This window comes from Pseudonaja textilis, chromosome 3, assembly GCF_049901715.1.
Source record: "Pseudonaja textilis isolate UNSWEBS1 chromosome 3, rPseTex1.2, whole genome shotgun sequence".
NCBI classification, from domain to species: Eukaryota; Metazoa; Chordata; class Lepidosauria; order Squamata; family Elapidae; genus Pseudonaja; species Pseudonaja textilis.
In genome coordinates, this window is record NC_141992.1 from 76,586,833 (window position 1) to 76,604,330 (window position 17,498).

The 17,498-nt window shown below is 37.2% G+C and overlaps 1 protein-coding gene and 1 long non-coding RNA gene across 5 annotated transcripts in view; one reads left to right on the forward strand and one right to left on the reverse strand.

Moving 5' to 3' along the window:
* ZNF326 (zinc finger protein 326) overlaps positions 1-16,962 on the forward strand; it is a 29,873-nt gene extending 12,911 nt beyond the window's left edge. For 2 of the 4 annotated variants that reach the window (XM_026700306.2, XM_026700307.2), the window contains exons 5-11: positions 1,528-1,641; positions 8,225-8,339; positions 9,118-9,265; positions 9,943-10,042; positions 11,306-11,436; positions 14,551-14,646; positions 16,270-16,962. In XM_026700306.2, the coding sequence (XP_026556091.2) occupies positions 1,528-1,641; positions 8,225-8,339; positions 9,118-9,265; positions 9,943-10,042; positions 11,306-11,436; positions 14,551-14,646; positions 16,270-16,461 (896 nt within the window). In that variant the 3' untranslated portion in view covers positions 16,462-16,962. The remainder of the gene's footprint in view (positions 1-1,527; positions 1,642-8,224; positions 8,340-9,117; positions 9,266-9,942; positions 10,043-11,305; positions 11,437-14,550; positions 14,647-16,269) is intronic. The other 2 variants (XM_026700308.2, XM_026700309.2) reach the window with 1 other exon arrangement.
* On the reverse strand, positions 14,053-14,415 carry LOC148126176 (uncharacterized). The gene is made up of 2 exons (XR_015742916.1): positions 14,303-14,415; positions 14,053-14,264 (listed from the first exon to the last, which is right to left on the reverse strand). It is a non-coding gene; the product is annotated as an uncharacterized LOC148126176 (long non-coding RNA).
* Positions 16,963-17,498: the final 536 nt, after the last annotated feature.

Below are 17,498 nucleotides of genomic sequence, written 5' to 3' on the forward strand. Positions count from 1 at the left end.
GTAATCAAGTCAGTATTGACTCTTGATAACAATCTAAAATAGATTTTCTCCATAAAGATCTGTCCCTAATCTGATCTCTTTCAGGCCTTCCAAAGGTCAGATGGCAGTGCGCAAAATACAGGCACTCAACTTACAGTCACAACTGAGCCCAAACTTTCTGTTGCTAAGCAAGGTAGTTGTTAAGTGAGTTGTGCTCTCTTTTACCATGGTCTTTTTGCTATGTAAAGCAAATCGCTACAGTTGTTAAGTGAATCACATGGTCTTTAAGTGAATCTGGCTTCCCATCGAACTTTGCTTGTCAGAAGCACCCTGGGAAGGTTGCAAATGACAATCCTGGGATGCTGCAACCATCTCTTTGAGTTGTTTCTTTTAGCACATTGTCACTTAAAATGAGTGTTCTGGTACTGATGATCCTTATTTTTTACTTACTGATAATTTTATCAGGTACTGATTTGAAAATAGTCAACTACCAGCTGTTCTTCAACAAAAAATGACTAGATGTTGCTTATTAAAACTTTTTCTAAATGCTTCAGTTACTAAAATATATTTTGCAGTCCACAAGTACAGTAAAAAAAAACGGAAATTGAAATTTCTTTTCTCTGTTGTGCTTTGTTGTATTTAATCTGTATGATACAGATACAGTGTTACATAACTTGCTACATAAAGTTTCTTGTTTTATAAAATTTGGACATATCTCATACTGTCTAATAGGCTTTCCATTAAACTACCTTGCACTGATAAAAAATCTGCACTGTTCTTCATAATGAAGTGGACTTATTTCTACTTCCAATTGTATCGTTTTCAGATTTAAGGTCCATTTATTCTACCAGTATGTCTGTAGATCTATTAAGTAATGGTATTTTAGCAAATGTTTACATGTTCCAATTTCAACTCTCCAAATAGAGGTATCAACTTCATATATGGACTTGAACATCCTTTCTCCAGATCTGTGCTAGGCTAGGTTTTAAAATTGTCTGCTGAACTTGAAACCTAAGATGTAGCAATGTCTCTCTGCAGAAGTCAAGCAAATAACTTACAAAGAAATTAAACAGGATTTTATTTGCATACTCTTTGAGCTTCAGAGGTAAGATGCAACATTCCAAGTGTATCCCTATGGAATATTTTGGAGGGTATTGGGGATGTTTCTGGGTGGCAGGGGCTAGAACAGTGGTGGAGAATCATCTTTTTATGATCAAATTCCATGATCCCAGGAGGGGAAAAAAGTGTTGGATTGCATTCTAAAGATAAACAGAGTTGATGGTGGATCATGGCTTGTTCCTCTCTTCTCCTTGCTCTTCCCCCCCCCCCAGACTTTTCTTGGTCAGCTGTTAGTATTAAAATTATGTCTCACTTACATGAATAGTAGTTTGTTTTTATTTTGATAAGCCTTTAAGTTTTGCTGTTTTATTTTATCATTCTCTGATTCACTACGATTTCATACTCAAGAGACCAACTGCTAAGCATCAAGCAATGTTTCTTTAATGGGCAGCTTTCTATGACCACACCCCCCTGTCTTTACAAATGCAGAAGAGATTCTAATGCAGGAAGAAGCAACTTCCTCGGAAGAAGCAACTTCCTCTGAACAATGGATAAACAAGAAGAAACACCGGAGGCAAAGAAGGGGTAGAGCGGGAATTTTAGGTAATGGTTCTTTAATTATTTAATTATCAATTGCAAACCATTTTATTCTCCACGAGAGTTCTCCTAATTGCTGTGTATGTTTCTCCACAAGCTTGTGTAAACAATGCATTGCCAACTCTAGTTGACCAGATTATGTGGGCTGAAGTTAAATATCCAGATTCACTATTCATTATGTTAGGAGATTTCAACAGTGCTAATTTAAGGAAAGAGCTACCAAAATATTTTGAGCATATCAATTGTCTCGCTAGAGGCAAGAATACTTTAGACCATTGCTACACAACATTAAAAGATGCTTATCGGTCTTTACCACGAGCAGCTGTGGGACTCGCTGATCGTTGCATGATTCACCTTGTACCTGTTTATAAGACAACGACTTAAAACCATGAAACCAACAATTAAATCATTGAGGTCTTGGACTGAGGAGGCAAACCTAAAGATATAGGCTTGCCTTGACTGCACTGATTGGAATGTTTTCGAAGATATCTCTTCAAATTCTTCAGATGAATTCACAGATACTGTAACATCGTATGTCAGTTTTTGTGAAGGATTATGTGTGTTGACCAGAAACCTGCAGTATTCAGTAGCAACAAACCTTGATTCACAGCTAAACTTAAGCAGCTACGTCATACCAAAGAGGAAGACTACAGAAAAGGTGATAGAATGCTGTACAATCAGACCAGAAATGTATTAACAAGGGAGATCAGAGCAGCAAAAAGAAGCTATTCTGAAAAGCTGAGGAATCAGTTCTCAACAAATGAAAATGGGAAACTCTTAAAAAATATCACTGGTTACAGCAAACCTCCTTCCCATGCTGAAGGAAATCAACAACTGGCAGATGACCTGAATGTGTTCTACTGTAGGTTTGAGAGAAAACTACTACCACCTATCCCCACAATCCCCATCTCGGACACACCAACAACAGCCAAGCCTCCTACAACTGACCCCATCCCATTGGGCCCACCACCTCTGGTAATTACAGAAAATGACGTGCAAGATCTATTTCACAGACAAAAGCCAGGAACGCATCAGGCCCAGACAAGGTAACACCTTGCTTAAAAGCTTGTGCTGACCAACTGGCCTCCATCTTCACTCACATTTTTAATAAATCACTAGAGATGTGCTATGTTCCTTCTTGCTTCAAATGCTCTACTGTCATCCCAGTGCTGAAGAAACCCATCAAGAAACTGAGTAACTTCAGACCAGTTGCTCTAACATCTGTAGTTATGAAAACCTTTGAAAGACTAGTACTGGCCCATCTGAAAACCATCATGAATATATTGTTACACCCCTTGCAGTTTTCCTACCTAGCAAATAGATTGACAGATGATGCTGTTAATATGGCTCTACACTACACCCTACAACATCTTGAATCTCCAAAGACCTGTGCAAGGGTTCTCTTTGTATACTTCAGCTCAGCATTCAATACCATCATTACAGATCTTCTAACTAAACTAAATCAGCTAGCTGTACCTGACCACACTTGTAAATGGATCATAAGCTTCCTAACAGACAGGAAGCAGCAGGTGAAGCTGGGCAAAATCATATCAGATACCTGTACAGCACAGCCCCCGCCCCGCCCCGGCTCTCTCTATACCAATGACTGCATCTCAAAGGATCCCTCTGTTAAAGTACTGAAGTTTGCATATGATACAACAGTGATAGATCTTATTCAAGACAATGACGAATCTGCATACAGATGGGAGGTTGAACAACTAGCCTTGTGCTGCGACCGGAACAATCTTGAACTAAACACACTCAAAACCATAGAAATGATGGTAGGTTTTAGGAGAAACCCTCCTATACTACCATCTCCTACAATACTAGACAACACAGTATCAGCAGTAGAGACCTTCAAGTTTTTAGGTTCTATCATATCTCAAAACTTAAAATGCACACCTAACATCAAAACATCATCAAAATACCACAATAAGGAATGTTCTTTCTGCACCAACTCAGAAAGTTGAAACTGCCCAAGGAGCTGCTGATTCAGTTCTACAGAGGAATTATTGAGTCTGTCATCTGCACCTCTTAACTGTCTGGTTTGGCTTTGCAACCAAACAAGACAGATAGACGTCATTGGATAATTAGGACTGCAAACAAAAAATATAGCTAACAACCTACCTTCCACTGAGGACCTGTATATTGCATAAGTCAAAAAAAGGGGGTTGAAAATATCTACAGACCCCTCACATCCTGGACATAAATTGTTTCAACTTCTCCCCTCAAAACGATGATATAGGGCACTGCACACCAGAACAACTAAGACACAAGGACAGTTTTCCCCTGAATGCCATCATTCTGCTAACCAACTAATTCCTACAACACTGTCAAACTACCTAGTAGGGCTGTGTTACTGTTATTCTTCTCATCCTTCCTATTACCTCTCTCCTCCTACTTACGACTATTACCAGTGGTGGGATTCAAAGAATTGAACAACCGGTTCTCTGTCCTAATGACTGGCTAAGTAGTCATGTGACTGGTGGGTGTGGCCATCTTGATTGGTTTCACCCTTGGGAAATTTCTCCTTAGTCACAATAAAGTAGCACTGTTCCAATATTTAGAACAGAATAGAGTAACAGAGTTGGAAAGGACCTTGGAGGTCTTCTAGTCCAACCCCCTGCTTACACAGGAAACCCTACACCACTTCAGACAAATGGTTATCCAATCTCTTCTTTAAAACTTCCAGTGTTGGAGCATTTACAACTTCTGGAGACAAGTTGTTCCACTGATTAATAGTTCTGTCAGGAAATTTGAAGGGCTCCTACAAAAATGAGGGAGTCAATCTATTTTCCAAAGCACCAAAAGGCACAACAAGAAACAATGGATGGAAATTAACCAAAAAAAGAAGCAATCTGGAACTAAGGAGAAAATTTCCTAAGGGTGAGACTAATCAACCAGTGAAACAGCTTGTTTTCGGAAGTTGTGGGAGCTTTATCACTGGAGGCTTTCATGAAATTGGACTGCCATTTGTCAGAAATGGTATAGGGTCTCCTGCTTGGGCAGGGGGTGGGACTAGATCAGGGGTTGCCAAACTTTTGGACCTCAGGGACCACCAAATTCATAATTTTAAATCCCGCGGATCAGAGACCCTGGGAAAATCCCCCCAGAAAGTCTGCAGGAAAATTCCCCAGCCTGTTTTCCTACCGATCGATCGTTCTTTATTTGGGATCGCAGGATACCGTCTCCAGCTCTGTTCTCAGGAGGAGAGAGAGAGACAGACAGACTGACTGACTGACTAACTAACTTTTGGCTTTATGCAAGAAAAGCAGCAGAAGTCCCAAACTCCGCCAGAAATGAGTCTTTGCCGGCACAGCCTCTTGGAGAAGGATGCCTTTCAGAGTCCCAAAGACTCATTTCTGGCGGAGTTTGGGAGAGGGAAAGGAAGACTTTTGCTGCTTTCCTTGGGTGCAGCCAAAAGCAGAAGAATAAAGAAGCAGCCCGATGGCCAAGCGAGGCAAGTGGGGCAAGTTCCCCACTGCCCTTTCCCCCTCCCCTCACTGCCTTGTGTTGTTTGCAGTACAAGTGACACCAGCCTTACGTTCCTGTGGGCCATGTGAGTGGCACAGCTTTGTGTTCCTGTGCAGCCTGGATTAAGTGCTTTGGGGGTGCCATTTCTCTGCGGACCATCAGAATCTTCTTGTGGACCACCACTGGTCCCTGGCCCACTGATTGGCGACCACTGGACTAGATGACCTCCAAGGTCCCTTCCAACTCTGTTAATCTGTATGATCTGTAAGTTTTTATTGTTTCTGTGCTGGCTGCATTCCTGTGGTTTTATTATCACAACTAAGTATTCCCCTGTTAAATGGTTCTTGGCTGCCTGCCTGGACCTATTAACTGAAGGGAGAGAGAAGAAAAAAACCCCTCTCTTTCACTTCATTTCCCTCTGAGTTTCAAAGGGGCTAGAATTCTTCTGCTGAGGAAATGACTATGTGGTTATTTCTTCTTTTTCTTTTCCTTTCCTTTAGTTAATTACGAATGACATTTGAGGTGTGTGTGAGCTACTGGAATTGTTAGGCAGGCAGCCTTGATTATTCAGCCGGTTCACAGAACCCCACAAAGAGTTAATCAACAATTCTCCCGAACTGGTGCGAACGGGCTGAATCCCACCACTGACTATAACCTTGTTGCTTGCATCTTTACGAATTATATTGTTTGATTTATTTTCCTAGTATAATTTGATTGCTTATTTAGTATCCTATGACTATGACTAAGTGTTGTGTCTTATGGTTCTTGATGAATGTGTGTGTGTGTGTGTGTGTGTTTATATTTAAAATATACAATATATTTAAAATATATTTACGTACACCGAGGGCATTGCATCAAAGACAAATTCCTTGTGTGTCCAATCACACTTGGCCAATAAAGAATTTTATTCTATTCTATTTAGTGTTACAGAGAAGATTGTAAGGCTGCAGGCTGGATTCAAAATCTCTAGGGGCACCAAGGTTAGCAGTTCCCTGTGCTTGGGATAGGTTCTGTATGATAACAATAGCAATAGTGCTTAAACCTACATACCGCTTTAGAGTGGGGCTGTTTGTTCTGCAAAAATAGAGTGCTATTGCTGCTACATGCTGCAGTATATAACCAGGCAGGTTTATGTATCTCCTTTATTTTTTAAAAGGAATGAAAGACTTATTAATTAAAGCCTGATGTAATATACAGATTCTTAATGCTAAAGAATTGTAGGCTCTTCAGTTTGTTTTGTATATCCAAAAGAAACAAAACTCAAAATTTTTGCACAACAAATTCAGCACAGGGAGCACTCAATTTATAGAGGAGTTCATTTAGTGACTGTTCAAAGTTACAATGGCACTGAAAAAAGTGACGTATGATTGTTTTTTACACTTAAGACAATTGCAGCATCCCCATGGTGACATGCTCAAAATACAGAAGCTTGGTAATTGACTCCTGTTTATGATGGTTGCAGTGCCTTGGAGTCATGTGATCACATTTTGCAAACCTTTGATAAGTAAAGTCAATGGGGAAACCAGTATCATTAAACAACTATGTTACTAACTGAAAAACTGCAGTGATTCACTTAACTGCTGTAGGAAGAAAGGTCATAAAATAAGGCACAACTCATTTAACATGTGCCTCACTTAGCAACAGAAATGTAGGGCTCAATTGTGGTCATAAGTTGAGGATTACCTGTATTGGTCATCCTAAGCTTTCTTAATTTCAACAGTATAATTTGTGACAGTTGATAGAGCTAGGTGTCTCTTGTTCAACAAATGGGAATCAGAAAGCCTTCCCAGTTTCTCTGCTATTAGATTCATACATTCTTTCTGCTCATGCCTCAATAATGGAAATTGTAGTCATTTCCAAAAATATTTGTTTAATACTTAGTTATTATTTCCACATTAGATAGTTTTGTCAATTGGGAAATTGATAGCTCATTTAATACCTGTTTTTAATAAGGTAGACTTTTATTTCAAAGTGACAAGTAATAGAAGGAACAGCTGTTTGGCTGCTTGAAAATCATGTCCAAATTGACAAAGAAACCCTCATTTGACATAAGGACTGAAAACTTACCTCCCTTATAAGAAGGCAGCACCTTAAATAGAATAAAATACTGAAGTTACCTTTTTATGGCCTGCAATTAGAGGTTTAGAAAAATAAGGAATGTTATACATTTTAATATGTATGTTGACTTTCCCTAGCCATATAGGGAAAATCAGGAAGTCTATTCTTGAGTTTCTGATTTCTTTATTTAACAAGTTTTTGTAGAGCTGTCCATCTCACCGAGTGTAAGACTGGACAGCATACAACTAACACAACCATAAAAACATTTCAAAAATAAAACAAAAAGCAAGAGTGCAGGATAAAAACATCCCATTAGACATAATACAACCAAGGGATCTCCAAATGTGCTGAAAAACATTCCTGCAGGTCCTTCTGAAAGGCTAACTTCACCTTAACGGGGGGTGATGTTCCACAGGGTAGGAACCAAAATAGAAAGGGAGTGTTGTTTGGGTCCTGCCAAATGGACCTCTTTAGTAGACAGGACCTTGAGCATATCCTTCCTGCTGGACCTGGTGGGATAGGTAGATGTGATTAGGAAGAGGAAAATCCTCAAATAGCCTGGTCCCAGGCAATGTAGAGCTATCACACAGCAGAAGTTTCCCATTTTGTTTTGTTTTGGGGTATCTATGCATTTTCTTGTCTGTTTCTGTAAGCTGTCTTCACAATAAAACCAGCAAATATTTAGTTTTAACAAATTTTATCTAATAAACATTAAATTATGGTAATTATAGGCCCACTAATTAAGGTGATCTCCCATTGTTATTCTCAGCATTTACTTAGTGCCTTTACCATTTTGGCACATTAAGGCTGGGCTTCAATTCTGGATATTATTCCCATGAAGATGGCCCTTAAACATACTTGTATCACAAAGTGTTAAAAATTGCATTTTTTCCTTTTAATTCAACAGCATCCTAGTAGATGCCATCATCCCACATGGCATAAATTATCCCTCCTTATGAGATTCTAAATAATGCTGAAAAGTAGTAGGGTAAGTTCAAATTTTCCCTTGGTTAAAGTCTAGAACCTAAGTATTTATTTAACTCTTAATTGTTTTTAGGCGTCAAGCCAGAAGTAAAAAATGAAGAGGAAGAAAAACGTCGAATTGAGGCAAGAAGAGAGAAGCAAAGGCGTAGGAGGGAGAAAAATAGTGAAAAGTATGGTGATGGTTACAGGTTTGTGGTGGAAATGTTGTGAATTTGTCTCACCCATAATTCAAGGACATGTATCATAACAATTATACTTACTCTAAACTGCCTTGGCTCTGTTTGTTTCATGGTGTTGTATGTTCAAATCTCAGTACTTATCCTATCATATATCTGGGGGTTTTCTGGTGTTGGGGCATAATAAGCCACTATATGCAGGAAATATTTTGAAATCCCCAAGAAATCTTCAAAAAGAATAGAATGCCCGCAAGCCATCTTGAGGAGTCACCTTAATAATTATTTAGATTTAGTAGTGAAGAAGACTGGTTTTGTCAATGGTACTTTTTTTCTGATGCTACCAGATCTGATCTGCAAAAATTCAGATAGCAAAGAGACAAGAAAATTCCAACCTGGTGCCATCTGGTGGTTGTCTGGTTTCTTACAGTTCAGACTAAGTAACCCTGTTTCTTGATTGTTTGTTTTTTGTTTGTTTGTTTAAAAAACGCATTACACATTTTGTTTTGCTTTATAAGTTAGCATGGTAGCTAAAGGTTTGAGCCAGAAAATTTTCGATTCAAATTTCACTTTGTCTATAAACCCATTGTGATCTTCAAAACAATCTGACACACAATGGCTACATTTGTCATATAGTTGAAAAATGTTTATAGGGATGCATTTTCATTAGTATTTAAATGCTTGATAAGATAATTTTATTAATCGGAATATCCAGTTCTCCTGATTCAGTTAAACTTTGATGGATTAGCTATTCTACATGTTGCACTGACAATGTACCTGTATCTTCTGCTAGAATGGCATTCACCTGCTCATTCTGTAAATTTCGAACCTTTGAAGAGAAAGACATTGAAGCTCATCTTGAAAGTGCTGTTCACCAGGAGACTTTAGATCACATTCAGAAACAGACCAAATTTGACAAAGTTGTGATGGAGTTTCTACATGTGAGTAATTATTTTAATTCTGTAAATCCAGCTAACAGGTCAATTAACAGTTTAATCTTCTGGGTTAAAAAACATAATCATAAACAATAAAGACTGTTGTAAAGCTAAGCATAGCTATTATCTGTTTAAGAAATATTTCTACATTTTAAACTATGAGGTTCATTGTGCACATTTTGAAAATATTTGATCTTCTAACGTTGTCATCCTAAAACATTTTATTTCCTGAAATGGAGCTCAGATGATAAATTTTCTCTTCTGCCCTCCCACACCCTTCATCTCAATGCTACATCCAATGCTTGGTTGGCTATTTATGCAAATATTTTTGCCTTTATATTCTTCATAGTGCCATTTGATCATAGTCTACCATGTGATAGGATTGCCAGGTCTATTCATAGTCACAAAGCTAAGGGCCTTTTGTTACTGCGATTTGTAGAAGTACCTTATTCTGGCTGTGAAATTTTTGAGTTTTTTTCTGCATTCTGTTGTGGAAACAATTTATGTAATACTTTTCAAAGTGGAACAGGAGTCCACTATTGTAGAAAATTATATTCTTCTATCCCTAATTTCATAGTTATTTGAATCATAACTGTTGAATCTAGAATTCCCCAATGTAGGAGATGAATGAGGAATAAAAATAATTTACGATTCCTCCAAAGTTATATTAATTTCTGTTTTAGGAGTGCATGGTGAATAAATTTAAGAAGACTGCTATGCGTAAACAGCAGACTACAAGCCAAATGGAAGCTGCTCAGATTACTGAAAAAGATGTAATGGAAGGCAAGTAGCCTATGAAAATAGGTGTTCTGTTTCAACTCTGCTATTCTAACCTATAGACTCAGTATCCTGGAAGGTCACATTGTAAAATCTTGGTCACTTATTAGGAAGCAAGAATAAACAATCTTGTTTTTTTCTTCCAACTTAGTTTTAAATCCTTGGGTTTCTGAGGATTTGAAAAATTTCATGTAAGATTCGCTGGTTCTTATCTGTCAAATTAGCATGAAGGGAAAATTAGAATTCTGAACCTGTTTTTGAAACTTAAAATTAGAAGGTTTTGGAATTCAGAGTGTGAGGGAGAAGTAATGAAAAAATTAGCACAGCTATATAGGATATATTTGGGGATCACTCATACACTTTATAGTTGTATGGGGCATCCTAGTGAATTATTTTGAATATTTGTCTCGATTCTTTTATCAGCAAGTGGCCAGACCACAATAAGGCTCTCATTCTTACTTTTAGATGGTTAAAAACCAATCATTCAATAGCTACTCAAAGGTTACTAGGGAGCTAAACAAGTGGGGCCTATGATAGGTTTTCAAAGTTCCAACTCTGTCCCAGCACCCTTGCAGTCACTTGATCACGAACTGGGTCCTTGGCAACTGATTTACACAAAGATTGCAGGATCCTGCAATCATATGATCATCATATGTGATTTTCCCTGTTGACTTCCCCAAGCAAAGTCAACTGGGAAGCTAGCAAGTTGCTCCCACTCTTGCTGCTCCCCCCCTCTCCCCAAGGAGCCTGGCTGTGGAGTATGAGATCCTGGAGATCTGATACTCTGTAGTGCATGTCTGCCCGTATTCCATAGTACACACCAGGCAGCATCTACTTCAGGCCATGCAAACCACCCAGGACTTGTAGCTTTCTGTAGGCTTCTCCATTACTTTTGTTTGTTGGAAGCAAACAAGAAGACACGAGGAGGTGCTTGCTTAATGTCCTGAAATTTTTGCTTATTGATGCTAACCAAGACTGACAGGATTGCTGTTGCTAGGTATGTATTACACACTTCACAGCTGCATTGTTTAGCAGTGGAAATTTTGGTCCCAATTGCAGTTAAGTGAGGAGTTACCTATATGTATTTGTAATTTTTTCCTCTATTCCTCCTTTTTTGTATTATTCAGTAATTGAATGCTTGGAAATGTTCCCCATATGGCTGTCCCCCTTTTAACTTTGCAAAATCCATATTGCTGCTTTTTTATATATTGAATCATCACTGTTTTTTTTTTTTGACCAAATCTCAGACATCTGTTATGTCTTTACTAGGTGTTACGGCTGATGATCATATGATGAAAGTTGAGACTGTCCTTTGCTCTGCATGCAGCGTCTATGTTCCTGCACTACACAGTTCTGTTCAGCAGCATTTAAAGTCTCCAGAACATGCAAAAGGAAAACAGGTAAAATGTATCTACTCAGTTCAATTTCAGTAGAGTTGCAGGTTTCTAGAGATATATTGTCTGGCCGTTGTCAGTTCTTTACGAAGACCCATGATGACTATATAAAATATTAGCATAATTCATCCCACTGTGCAGAGTAATCAGAAAATATAAACGATATAGGTTACTATATTATTTTCCACTGATTACATCTTTGTTTGAAAGGCAAATCTTACTTTATGTTGCTCTGTTCTTCAAATATATGAGAACTGGTAAAAAATAAACATTAGTACAAAGATGCTTAGTTTTCTTTTATTTCAAGGATGAAAGAAAGGATTGTTGCTGAATTTTTATAATAAATACTATTGAAAGAGTAAATAGAGCCTTCTCCCTCCATATAAATAAGAAAAAAACAAATAATTTTGTCTCCATTCTTTTGAGTTTTTCACTTTTATTTAGATTTACTTTGAGTAATATTTATATTCATATTTTTATGTGCTTTAAAAAGTATAATATGGGGAGGATGCAGTAGCACAAAGCATTTATCTGTGTCAAAAATGATCTTTTCTATAGAGAGAAATCTTATATAATTTTTTAAAAGAAGGGATGCAATCTTTGTTTTTGTAGGATGTGTTGAGGGTCTATATGTAGGTCAGTCAGAAAGGAGTGGCATAAAAGCAGGTGGAAGTGCCTCCTTTTTCTCAGATATATACACAGCCTCCCTTTGTTATCTTAAAAATGCTAATCAAACATCATCTTGTAAAAAGAGGGGTCAGTCAAATGGGAAGGAAGTGGAGTTTTAGTCCCACTTTGGGCATGAAAGCCAAATGAGTGATCTTGGGCTAGTGCTAGATGATTATCAGGTTAATACTTTGTGTGCTATATAATGTATTCAGAAATATTACAGGTTTTTATATTTTTCAGGCTGCAGAAACTGTTAGTTAAAATAAAATCCCAGAACCACTGATCAAGAGACAAAAAATGTAGTCAGGGAAAATTAGTTATGTTTCGTAAATGTTATTTTACCCCAGTCTGTAACAAAGTTACATCAGGTTCTCACAGAACTCTAGGTTTATGATCATAATTTGAAAATTTTGGAGATGCATGGAAACTCAGCTTGAAGAGCAAGAGAATGTTTTAAAACACAAAATGGCTTCCATGCTATGTTGATAATATGTTAAACAAAATATGCATGGAACATTATCATAACGATGTTGACAAAATGCATGACATTAAAATCCTACTGCTGAAAATAATGAGGGATTGTGAATTTATTTCAGATTGGAGCTGCCATTATTCATCATTTATACTACAGTAAAAATTTATATGGACATATGTATTCTTATTTACAACATTCAATGCAAGGAGTGTTGCCAAAACAAATTTGAAGGGTTCAGGGTGGGGATATTCCTCCTTGACCTCTAATTAGTCTTTGATCCATTGAACATGGTATCCTTGACTGGCAGAGAGGGCTGGGAGTAGGGGCCACTGTTTTGTGGTAGTTCTTTTTCCTTCAGAGATTGTTGTAGTTATTGATGGTTGGTGGGGGAAGTGACCTAATCCTAGACCCCTACTTTGCAGGATGCCTCAGAACTATTTCCTTTTTAACTTCTACACAAAGTGCTAGATTTACTAATTTGTCGACACAGAATGCAGTACCAGTTTGTTGATAGTTGTGTATTTCTGAGCCTGGTAACTCAAGTGAAATTGTCACGGATTGGTCCTGGTATTTCTATGCTTTGAGGATCTAGATGTGGGTTTTGGACTTCACGGGGCCTGGAGCTGGAAGAAATTAATCTTTGACTCTGGACAGGGTTGTACTACCCTGCTTGGATTAATGTACAATTTGAGGGCCTTCCTCGACTGAAATGTGACTGCAAAAACTTCACTCTATGTCCCCAGTTGCACCTGTTCATGGATTTTGGGGGGTGGGAGTTTATTTATGGTCATTCACATTTAGGCACGTCCTAATTGGATTATTGCAATTGAAATTATTGCCCTTGAAATCCTGGAAGCTTCAGTTACTCCATTCCATTGTGTCCATATCACAAAGTGTCTGTAGATTCCAGATGTTTTTCAAGGTGTTGGTTATCTCCTGTAGAACCCTGTAAGCATTTGACTGGTTTATGTGTGAGGCCACCTTCTACCCGCCCCATATGCTCCAACAGGAACATTGTGCTCAGGCCTCTCTTTGGAAACAGTGTCATCTTGTGAGACCCATGGGGGGTGTCTTTCTAGCAGCTGTCCCTGCCCTTTGGAATGAGATGCCTTCCCCCCAATATATGATTGGCCTCAGCCCTGTAGTCATTAGAAAGGCAGGTGAAAGCAGGTATTTGTCCCCAGGCATTTGGGTCATGGTAAGTAAAATTCCCAGTTACCGAGTTATATATTTTAGTGCCAATCACCATTCATTTTGTAATGATTTTACAAATATTGTTTGTGTAGGATGGATGGCAGGGAATTAGAACTCTTGAATGAGAAACTGCCCACTTTTTTTTTTTAGAGCACAGGTGCACACAATTCTTTAGTTCTTATTAAGTTTGTCATAGCTGCATATGGACAAGATGGGGTGGAAAGAGATGTGGTTAAAAGAGAAAGTTTGTATGATGAGTACAGTGCAGTTTTAAAAGAAGTTCCCACTTCTTTCTTTCTTCAAATTGGTTTCAAGGTCTCAGGACTTGTCAGAACGTGTATTTAAAGTAAAGCCATGTTAGTTCAGGCTCTAAAAGATGTGAAAATCAGTTAATGAAACTCTATGCATACCTGTTTTTTTTTTCCTTTTCTATCAGCCTAAACACTGTAGCTGCTTAACAACATCTAAGGCATTTATGGCTGTTTGCAGCCCTGGCCTTTCAAAATGTTCAGTTCTATAACAGGCCTTTCCCACTTTTCAACACTGTGGAGATTCCATAGAATTAGTTTGGTAATGAGTTGTGGACCCTGTTTGGTCCGTTTCAGTATAGTTGGCAATGACAAATATTTCGATTTACAAGAATTAGTAAGGATTCAACTTTTTTTGAGATTATTTTCTTCTTCAGTGAAGAAGTTTGCATAACAGTTTGCATAACTTAGTATATCTGGCTAACTCATCTTTTGTTGTGATATTTTTTGAATGTTGCTTTGGAATATTTACAGACTTACAAAGAACAAATTAAAAGAGAGAGTGTTCTAACTGCTACCAGTATTTTGAATAACCCCATAGTGAAGGCACGGTATGAACGTTATGTCAAGGTAAGTTTACAATATGGATTAATTTTGCCAGTAGCAGCAACAGGCAATGATTAAAATTGAGGTGAAATTAATTTCTTTGAATTTAACAAATCCAATGTTGCTCACGTATTAGGAGAAGGAAGGGCTGGAAAATTAAATTAATGTTATTAGATTAATCCACGGAATATGTTTATACATTAAGTTAGCATATATTTTTTTGTTAAAATATTTCTGAAGCAAGCATAATGCGTGACTTATTTTAGGGATAAGTATGTTGCATAATTGTCCCAAAAGTGCTTTTTTCAAGAGGCAACGGCTTTTTTTGTTTTTCCTTGAAGATGTTTCACTTCTCATCCAAGAAGCTTCTTCAGCATAATTCTGCAGAGTTTAAAATTGCATGTGTTAATTGCTGTTCCACATATATTTTTAAATTTTTGTTTTAGAATAATTTCAATGTATGATAAAAGGAAAAGAAGCCAAAGACAAGCAGGAAAACAAACAGAAAAAAACCAAGAAAGTTACAAGTGACATAATTAAAGCTTAACACAAAAATGCTGATCATTCTTTTCATTATACTAGTTGAGAGCTAGCTCATAAAAGGTGAATATATTTGAATGATCCAAAATAGATTTATCTGTCTTTATGGCATTGAAAAGTAATTGTCTTTGCTGCTTTTTTTGCCCCCAGTATATCTTCTCAAAGTACACTAGATAGTTTAACAATTTGATAACAGTAGGTTTATTGGCTAGTTTTGTTTTTAATTATTGCATGCTGCCCAGAATCACTGTTGCAAGATGGGCAGTCATATAAATTATTTAAATAAATGCACATTAAAAAATAGTGACTTCTAACATAAAACTACTAGTTGCTATTTTCAAACTGGATTATTCTAGAATTTAAGTTTATCATATAAATAAAGGACAACATACTTTCACCGTTCAATATGCTTCATGATGTTTGATCTAGGAAGCACAATGAAATTGTCAAATTTATCCTTCTGAATCTTTGATTGCTGCTGTTAAGCTACACTGTTAAGATGTCTGGATTTTATGTCCATCTAGTCGAACTGTCCATAAAAACTAGATAAGGAAACATAGTTGTACTGAGTCTACTTTCTGCCCTACTCAGTGTATTGTTTCTGCAAGTAATTTCAGTAACAATGGCGCTAGAACTTTTGACTTTTGCACTGGGTTGTATTGCAACTTCTAGATATTCCAGATTAAAAAACAAGCCATGAGAAAGAAATGGTTGGAGATACACTGTACAGTATATCAATTAAAACGTGTGGTTGGTTTGACTGAATTATAAACAACACTGCAAATAGACCGTGATCTGTACATGAATTATGCTTATTATATGTTCTTCATTGTAAAATAGTCCAAATTTAGTGGAACAAAATCCAGAAAATATAGCATGAAATGTAATTGGTTTTATGTTATTTGCATTTTGATTTTAAATATGGTTAGCCACCATGTAAAATGGCCATATAAATTGTGTAAGTAAATATTGAAGCTATTCCTGCTTACTTTCACCTTGAATTGGGAATGGGGAATCCAATTTTAGATTTATTTATTTTTATTCCTGTCAGTACATATTTCAGTGAACAGAGTTTCTTTCTGATTAACTTTAATTACTGATTTTTAGGGTGAAAATCCATTTGAAGTCACTGATCAAAGTGCAGAACAGCAGGCAGAAGAAGAAGAAGAAGAAGAAGACAAGGCAAATGAACCTGCAGAAGAGGAGGAAGAAGAGGAGGCGGAAGGGGAAGAGGAGGAGGAAGAAGCAGAAGCAGAAGAACAGACTGACTTCACTCTTGACCAAACGGAAGATAATTAAATACAAAAATTTTGCAGAAGCAGAGGGAAGTCCTACTTTTATTTTTCTGTTCGTATGGCTAATTGTAAAATTTATTAACAGTTACAACACGACTGTTGTTATCCTCAACCCTCTGCATGTACTTCATTTGAAGAAGTCGTTCTCTAATCTACTTCCACTTTTGCTTAAAAATGGAAGTAATCCCATTTTTTAGTAGAACCTTTCTAGTGATCTTGCTGTTAGAATATATTGCGTATCTTGTGAACATTGGATTTTTGTTTCTTGATGTTAAGATTTGGATACAAATAAAGAAAGTAGTAAGTTTAAATCATTTCACCACAAAGCGTTTTAACTAAATGCAGGGTAAATAGTTCTAGAAGCCTACTAAATATAGAATTATGTTGTGAGTGTGCCTGTCTCCCGGACTGTATCACTCATTGTAAAGTATATGTTATAACTTGTACTTTTGTGTGTGTGTGATGAAAACGACTTGTTTGTAACAATAAAACATTTTAGAAACCACGACGTTCAGTTTTAATTGTAGATCCAGCAAAATTCAGCTTATTACACAATAGAGCCTTATTCATTTACGATATGTAAATGTTTGCTATGAAAAACAGTGCATTAGTTTTCTAGAGTAATGTAAAGTGTAAATTGTCATTTATAACTAATAGTGTCTTTGCACATATCTTCACAACTTTGATCAGTATTCATATCTGTTTATACTGAGCCTCTCAAGGTAAATCTGTCGGTCAGTTGTCCTTGATTGTGTTTCTTTTAGATTTTCTTAGCAACTGTTAGGTTGCAAAAGATAAAAGCTACTTGACTCCCACTATTTATGATTTTATCTTAAACTTTGCATATTTTACTATTGAAAGATGGTCTGAAGCAGTGATTCTTGACCTTTTCTTCCTCACGGACCCCCTTTAAATACTTTTTATGGCCACAAACCCTGAGGACTTAACTCAAGTTTCAGATCATAGCATTTCTTCAAGCCTTTGTAGACCCCCTGTGATGACATCTCTCCCCCCCCCCCCGGGGTCCATGACCACAGGTTG